The 8778-nt window shown below is 46.3% G+C and overlaps 1 protein-coding gene across 1 annotated transcript; it reads right to left on the reverse strand.

Annotated features, from left to right (window-relative positions):
* Nucleotides 1–29: 29 nt before the first annotated feature.
* SRSF9 (serine/arginine-rich splicing factor 9) lies at nucleotides 30–7584 on the reverse strand. The gene is made up of 4 exons (XM_012650208.1): nucleotides 7243–7584; nucleotides 4124–4284; nucleotides 2428–2600; nucleotides 30–522 (listed from the first exon to the last, which is right to left on the reverse strand). The coding sequence occupies exons 1-4, from the start codon at nucleotides 7428–7430 to the stop codon at nucleotides 379–381; spliced, it is 666 nt and encodes a 221-aa protein (XP_012505662.1). The 5' UTR covers nucleotides 7431–7584; the 3' UTR covers nucleotides 30–378.
* Between the last annotated feature and the right edge of the window lie 1194 nt (nucleotides 7585–8778).

The following is an 8778-nucleotide window of genomic DNA, read 5'->3' on the forward strand; positions in this document are numbered from 1 at the left end:
ATGAACTTAATCAAGGACAACCACACATGTCAATTACTAAACGTTTAAAATATATTTCTAAACAGAATGGGCCAACTCAGTCACAGTAACTGCTGATCTCCATAGCAGAGCAACCCACAAAGACACAGCACTGATTTTCTTCCCATAATCAGGGGTGAAAAATATACAACTTGTTTCTGAACCAAAACCACAATTTCTGCAGTTTAAAATATTTCACTGCTAATATGGCCCTGGTAGAAATTATGTAGTTTTTTTTCTTTTAAAAAAAAAATTTAAAAAATTTCCTAAGACACTAAATCATCAATCTGGAATGTAGAGTCTGAGCACAAAGCAGCTCAGTTCACCTAAAAAATAAAGAAAAAATTCCCATCACCTGTCTCAGTAGGGCCTGAAAGGAGAGAAGTAGTGTGGGGAACCCCTGCTTTGGTATGGAGAGTCACGGCCCCTTGACCCAGACCGAGACCGTGAGTAGCCATAGCTGGTGCTTCTCTGAGGATAAACTCGGATGTAGGAAGTTTCACCCTGAAATGCAAAGAAACAGTAAAGGAAAAAATAAAAGCCAGAAGACCAAGCAAATCAAAACCTACCCTGGCTGCTTAACAATCATAGTTAAGTATTGAGCACTTACTGGGTGTACTGTGTGCCTGGCACAATGCTAAATCATTAAATCCTCACAGTAATTTTATGAGGTAGATACTCTTACTATCCCATTTCAAAAATGAAGAAAATTTAAGACTTAAATTATATCATTTGCTCAAGGTGACATAAATAATAAATGGCAACTTGACATACTGGTAAGTACACAAATATTAGCTATTATTAATAAAATATCTGAATTACTGCCACTGACCCCCAGAAGCTAAGAACTAGAAAGGAATTCAGAGGTCATATAGTTCAATCCACTGCCATCTCGTATACGCATCTTAGGAATGGGCATCTATGGAAGAAGGTAACCTGTTTCTAATATCTTGCCAGTGTGAAGACTAGAAGTTCTAGTTATCCTCACAGGTCAGCTTCCTGGCAAGTCTTGTAACAGTGCCATTATGTGACTATTCTGTACATGGAGGAACCTGGGTTCAGAGAGGAGTAGCTCAGCGAAGAAATTAATAAGCAGCAGAGGAGTTACATCTAGGCTGGCCTGTCTCTAGGCCCTCTGCTCTCAGCCAGTACTCTCAGAATATCCAAAGATGCTAAGGTGAAAAGCCAAATGCTTTTTCACCTTAGGTGAAAGTCAGTAATTGGATTTACCCTTACTGAGGCCTTGCTTTGCAGTGTAACTGAAGACCAGGTGCTGTCCTGTTTCTGCTCCAAATTCAAGTCTTAGAGGACAATCTGAGCAAAAAGCCATGCAAGGACCAGCCTCCAACCCATAAAACTAGGGAATTACATGAATCCTCAGAAAAAGAAATGAACCCAGAGATCTGTGTCCCCCAGATATCCTTAAACCCCATAGCAAGTTAGGACAGGATAACCCTAAAAATACAATGTCTAACTGGTCATCTGGTATCTGGTCTCAATGGTACCTAAGACAGTCACCACATGAATCAAGTTGAGAGATCCAAAGCAGCTGCTGCCTTCCTAAAAGGAAGGACATCAGAAACAGCCCTGGCTGGGCGCAGTAGCCCACGGCTATAATCCTAGCACTCTGGGAGGCCGAGGCGGGTGGACGGTTTGCGTTCAGGAGTTTGAGACCAGCCTGAGCAAGAGCGAGACCCTATCTCTACTAAAAATAGAACGAAATTAGCTGGACAACTAAAAACATATATAGAAAAAATCAGCTGGGCGTGGTGGCACATGCCTGTAGTCCCAGCTACTCAGGAGGCTGAGGCAGGAGGATCCCTTGAGCCCAGGAGTTTGAGGTTGCCGTGAGCTAGGCTAACGCCACGGCACTCACTCTAGCCAGGGCAACAGAGTGAGACTCTGTCTCAAAAAGAAAAAAACAAAAAACTGAGCCCCAAGGGTGAGGTGACTAACCACAAGAAAATGTCGCAGTGGCTCAGGTTTCAAAGAAGATCCTGTGCTACTTTGGGAAAGGAAAAGTGGAGTGACAACTCAGCCCTAACAGCAGTACCTGGAAGAGCTTAGATGATGAAGTTGGCCTATAGAGCCCAGACTAGACCCAGAGGAGAGACAGCCACAATAGTTAGGTTCACAGAAGAATGCTGTTGTTTGAGCTAGTTGTAAAAGGGGTGGTTATCACAGAATAGCTCGCCACATTATGACAGGCTGCACCAGTACTATCTCCAGGTTAAACATGCTATGAATGCACATCTCTCTCTGCTATGACCCTGCAGGGCTTAGGCATGACAAATTCTTGGGCTTTGTCCACTTCATGGTATCGTGAGATCATTAAATGGCAAATGCATGTCCTGCTGCTAACTTCTGCTAGTGACCTGGGTACAAGCTCAACAGAAGGTAGGAACTCACCTCATGAGAGCGGAATTTGGTGTCATCCAGTTTACGCAGGGCATATTCCATGTCTTCTTTTCTGAGATACTCAACCATCCCCATTCCATCCTTCTGCACATCTGCATAACAGACATCCCCAGCTTCTCGCATGTGATCCTTCAGGTCCTGCCAGCTGCCTGATGGAGGAAGTCCTAGGCATGGAGAACATAAAAGAAGGGCCCACATCCTTCAGCCATGTTAACAGCCCTGTTAAAAGCCAGCAATACCTATGGTCCCTTCTCCATGAGTCACTTAAATCCTGAAGGTTCCCAAATCACAAATCTTGATAAGGGACATGAAACCAGAAAAGAACACTAAAGTATGTGTGGTAAACAAACCACCTTGAGAAGCTGGTCCTAGACTAACCTTCCAGAGACCAACCCTTCCCAACAGAGCAAGAAGTTGGTCCATTATAGGTTTAATATCTCTTAGAATCTACAGCCTCTCTTTCTTCCATAATCAAGGCCAAACTCCAAAGACTTTGAGTTTTAATTTTTTCCATTATTAAATTTAACAGTACCAGTTATTTCTTGCCTGATAGAGTTGCCCAGAACATGGGGATTTTGGAACCAGCCAATGAAATAACCAAAGTGTAGCTGAAGGTTACACAACAAAAATCTTAAAAAAGCTCTTTTTTTTGTAGGTGTGAATGACTGACAAACCAGACAAAGTACCTCTTAAGAGATCACCAACATTCTTCAATACAGTGGGGGGGAAAGGTAAGACTCAGATGCTAAAACTAGTCGGGAGTCATACAACCCTACCTGATGTCATGAAAGGGAAATGTGCTCTTGCTCTCAAAGGCTGTGTTTACCGCTCACAGCTCAGGACTGCAGCCATTTCCTAATAGTTTTCTAAGCAGGATTTCAGAGCAGCATGGAGAGAAAAAAAGATAATGTATGACATCCTGAAGGAGGGAACAAAGTTCTGGGATTAAAAAATTACAAAGGGACACAAGATAGGCAGATACTGAGTATCACTCTTAAACACATGGGAATCTGATGTGATTGTGTGACATTCACATCTTAAAAGGTACATGGCTCCTCAATACATTTCACTCCACTAGGGCCCTAAAACTCCCCTGCAACGTGCAGGAGGCTCCAGGTCTTTACCAATGTGTTAATATTTTAAAGGTACATAAACCCCCGAGCTTAGCATTTCATCACTTGTCAACATTAGACAGAAATGTTCTATACTTTCCAATACAATCCCCAAGACTCCAAGTTGTGGGTTTATTTTATTTTTTTTAATGTAATTCCAAAACCAGCACAAAATCTGACCTTCAGGATCCAAGGCTGGGTAAATGGTTCAAATCTGGCTCTTGGAATGCCTTTCCAGCAAATCTGATACCAAAGTACATTCCAAAAGAAAAGACTTTAGAATTCCAGCTCAAGAGGATTTCCCATCATCTTCCCTTCTTACCACTAGAAAACTCCTTTATAAAAAGTGTGTTTATGTTCTTCCCAGGATGTACTACCAGCACAATTTCATTTGCAGGATACCTGCCTCACTGGCAAGCCAGGGCAGGGCTTCAGACTGTCACTGTGCACAGCCTATTAAAAAGAAAGTCCATGTATCCCATGCACTGAAGAGTAACAGCTATCATTCCTTGGAAGCCAGATTCTGTGCTAAATATTTTACATGTATCATCTCATTCAGTTTGAAAGGAACATACCTGAAACAAGAACTCGGAAATCAGATCTTCTTGTAGGAGGTCCATTCCTCCCACCACGGGGCCACCCACCCCGACCTCCGTAAGTCCTGGGGAACTCCACACGAAGCCGACACTGGCCATAATCATAACCATTCCTTCCATAAATTGCATCCTCAGCATCTCTGCAAAGAAAAGTTTATAGAGTTAGTGCTGTTCAGGAGGCTGAGTGACTTCCCAGTGAGGAACATGAGTATTAAGTACAAAAGGGAAACCCAGAGTGAGGAAAAAAACACAAAACAGGATCTTGATGTACTTCTGCTTTGAAGATCTTTCATGATACTGGAATTACACTTTATAGCTGTCACACACAGGGTTCTATACATATGAAATGATAATGAATGGGCAAGCAGATTACTTATAAGAGGGCTAATTCAGAGAAAAAAAGAACTTTTTGACAGATGACTGATTCTGCCAATAAACCAGTGTTTCTCTAACCTTGCTGAACAGTTTCTCAAAAAGCGCACCATACACTATCTTCCACAAGGCCTACTACTATAAAGTCTATAGAAAGAAAAACTCGTGTTTTAAAAAACAGGGCTCCAAAGACAAATGCAAATCAGTGTTTTGTGATGTGTGGTCTTAAGTGTACCTTTTCATCATGGTTTGGAGAACTAAATTGTCATAACCACTCTGAGTACAATCTTGCCAAAAGAGGTAAATATTCAATAAAGTTACATTAATAACACACCAACTGCCATGCTAGCAAAAAAATTTTTTTCTTTGGGGCCACAGTGTTTTATTATGAAAACAGAATAAAAACTGCAAAAACAAAACAATCCGAATTTAATGAAAAATTTGTTATATTTTATTGTTTTCTGTGCATGAGTAATATGCAACTTGAAAAATAGTTCACACGGCTCCCAAGGTAAAGAGCCCTGTAAGTTACATATGCTGCTCCACAAGGCCCCAGGCTCAAAACTGGCATGAGTTAAATACAACTCATGGCAGTTAATGTGTTAAGTCTTCCCTAGGGCTCCAGCAGAGTTAGGAATGCCAAGTTGATTTTCCAGTACTGGAAAGAATGGATGGCCTTGGAGCTTCGGTGGACATAGGGAGCTGAAGTTGTGCTAATGAAGGCATACTTTAGTGTCACCAGCACATAATCGCTTATCAAGATTCTAGGACTGGCCAGGCATGGTGGCTCAACCCTGTAATCCTAGCACTCTGGGAGGCTGAGGCAGGAGAGGACTGCTTGAGGTCAGACCAGCCTCAGCAAGAGTGAGACCCTAGCTCTATTAAAAATAGAAAGAAACTAGCCAGACAACCAAAAGTAGAGAAAAAATTAGCCGGGTGTGGTGGTACATGTCTGTAGTCCCAGCTACTTGGGATGCTGAGGTAGGAGGATCGCTTGAGCCCAGGAGTTTGAGGTTGCTGTGAGCTAGGATGATGCTGCGGCACTCTAGCCCAGGTAACAGAGCGAGACCCTGTCTCAAAAAATAAAAGATTTTAGGACTAAATGCAACCAGGACCACATCCAGAGCAACTCTGACTATAATGCAGTATGGGAGAGGCAAAGGTGCTAGGGTTTAAGAGTAGTCTTTCAATACAAACTGACCTGAGATCAAATCATTCTTCTGCTACTTATGAGTAATTATCTTTGGGTAAGTATTTAAGTAAGTTTTTAACATCTCTAATGTGAGTAGTATGCCTATCTCAGAGGGTTTTTGTAAGGATTAAATAAGATACTACATGCAGAGTGCTTTGCTTGAAGCTTCCCATCCAGTGATATCAAAAGATAGCTTTCCTACTATGAAAGGAATGAGGGAAAAGATGACAATGTAGCTTATCATACAGTAAGTTTGTACTCTAAGGGCAGAACAGGGAGTTCTAATGCTTCCTTGATCCTTATTATCAACTAAATCCTCAATTTTCTCTTTTGTAAAATGTGGTTAACAGTACCTACCCTCATAGGTTGTTGAAAATGCTAAATAACAACACAGCATGGTACTTGATCCATAGCAACTGTTCAAAAACCACGAAGGCCCTGTTACTAAATAAATAAGAGGCACAGCTTTCTCCTGTTTAAGTGTAAAAATGCCTAGTTCTTTTTTTGAGGCAAATGACAAAACACTAGGAATGAGCTCTGTCAGAGTCTTCAGCCATCAAAGCCTCCAGATGCTTCCTGCCTCCCTATCCTCAGATGCTCTCCTTGCCCTATCAATACTTCCACCCCAGGTGGACAAGTCACCATACAGACACTCCTCCTATTGCCTGAAGTAAGGCCCGCTGGGAGCAAAGCTAGGAAAACAGGGAGCAGGCTATTAGCCCAAGTGGACTGATCTGTACAGTGCAGTGACCACCACAGTTTTGAAAGTTCCTGGGCCTTTTCCGGCCTGAGGGCTGACAATGTTTGCAAAATCACAAACACCCATTTGAGCCCGTTTAGGGATCTAGAGTTTCCAGATCCCTGGGACCTTTAGCATCTAGCCAGCCCTCCTTCATTAAAGGAGGGAAGTGAAACCAGAGCCCCCCTTAGGCTATTTTCGAAGTTCTCCCAAATCCTGCAGACTTTTATAAGGACCAGGTCCTATCCTCGAGGGGCAGGGCGCGCGCAGATGGAAATCTGCTCCACCACAGACACCCCTTTACGACCTCCAAACGCATCCACATCCCCGCAGTTTGTTCTTCCGCAACGGCAAGCTGTGGCCGTGGAAGAGGTGGACGGAGAGGACGACTAGAGACTTCTCTTCAACGCGTCCTCCACCCGGGCTGGTTCAGGGGCCGGAGGTTTCCAAGCCCTTGGGCCGCTTCCCCTCAAGGTGCCTCCACAGCTGCGAGGGGGAGAGTGCTAATTTGTACCATCCCTGAGGCCGGTTTAGGCGGGCTTGAGCCCTCCAAGGCTCAGCTTTTGGGTTTCTAAGTAAAAAAAAATAATGATGATATTAAAGGAAGTGACGACGGAGCAAAGGACCGCTCAAGCCTGCGAGGAGAGGAGGCCTCATCCTCCACCCGGGGGCGCCGTGAGGGGTCTACGCTGAGGGGAAAGGGAAGGGACGCCCCGGCGGGGGAGGGGAGAGGCGAGAAGGCGGGGGCCTCGGGCTCTGTGGGCGAGTGGGAGGGCGGACGCGTGGGGGCCTCACCGGGGGTCCTCGAAGCGCACGAAGGCGAAGGGCACGAGGCCGTGCCGGTTCTTGAGCTCGATCTCGCGGATGCGGCCGTACTTGTAGAACAGGTCCTCCAAGTCCTTCTCGCGCACGTCGGTCGGAAGGTTCCCCACGTAGATGCGCCCGTCGCCCTCGCCGCCGCGCTCGTCCGCCCAGCCCGACATCCGCACAGCCCGACGCCGCGGGCCCGCCGCAGCCCACGTCGCCGCCGCCGCCGCCGCCGCCTCAGCACGGGTCCCCCTGCAGCGTCCCCGCGGGCTCGGAGGCGCTCAGCCGCACTGCATTGTGGGAACGCGGAGCGGAAGCGAAGGGTCGACGGAGCCAAAAGGAATCCTCTTAAAGGGGACGCGGCTGCGACCTTTGCGCGTGCGCGCAGGCCGGCGCCCCCTGTGGGTGCAGGAGGAGTCTCGGGCGCTAAAAGGGAGAACGCGGAGTCGGGCCGCTGGGCTTCAAGCCCCGAACGCGGTTTACTTCCCCGCTGAGTGGACCTGGGCAAGTGACTGGGGCTCCCGAGCCTCGGCTTCTCTGCCTGTAGCGCCGCCTATCTCACAGACCGCTGTGAGCGTTCACCGAGGTGACGCGGGTGGTGCCCGGCTCCGGCCCCGCGGCTTTCCCTCTGCGTGCGGGCACCGGAGGGTAGTCAGGCCAGGCCGCCGGCTGACCTCGCAGCGGTCCCCAGAGAGTCTCAGCGGCCCTCTGCCTCAGGTCAGTAGCCCTTTGGGCCACGCTGTCCCAATTTTACAATTGCTTAGAACTGACTGGACTCCATAGCTTGGAGTTTACCAGAGAGAAGGGAGTAAAAGACTCACAATAACTATCACCAGACAGTGCGTCCGGCGATTGTGCTTTTAATCTTCACCGAGGGTGGAGGGATCCCCATATTACAGAGGAGAAAACAGGTCTGAGAGTGGGGCCAGGATTACAACTCAAAGCCATGACCCCATCCCGTGTGCTGAGTCCTTCAGTAGCGCAGGTAGACACTTCACACTTCTCCACATCCATTGTGCAGAGCGTTGAATCGGGGACGTTACAACAAAGAGGCCTTGCATCAGAAGACTTAATTTAAAGAAGATTTTTCATGGCCTGGCTCGGTGGCTCACGCCTGTAATCCTAGCACTCTGGGAGGCCGAGGCGGGAGGATAGTTTGAGCTCAGGAGTTAGAGACCAAGCCTGAGCAAGAGCGAGACCCAGTCTCTGCTAAAAATAGAAAGAAATTGGCTGGACAACTAAAAACATATAGAAAAAATTAGCCGGGCATGGTGGCACATGCCTGTAGTCCCAGCTACTCGGGAGGCTGAGGCAGTAGGATTGCTTGAGCCCAGGAGTTTGAGGTTGCTGTGAGCTAGGGTGAGTCCAGGGCACTCTAGCTAGGGCAACACAGTGAAACTTTGGCCCAAAAAAAAAAAAAGAAAGAAGCAAAAAATTATCACAATAAATTACGTATGTATGTTCATCATTGCATTCTGTGCAATTAAAACAAATTGATAATCAGGGAGTGGTTCATTGACTATT

The sequence above is a fragment of the Propithecus coquereli genome, unplaced genomic scaffold, assembly GCF_000956105.1.
Source record: "Propithecus coquereli isolate 6110/MARCELLA unplaced genomic scaffold, Pcoq_1.0 Scaffold314, whole genome shotgun sequence".
NCBI classification, from domain to species: Eukaryota; Metazoa; Chordata; class Mammalia; order Primates; family Indriidae; genus Propithecus; species Propithecus coquereli.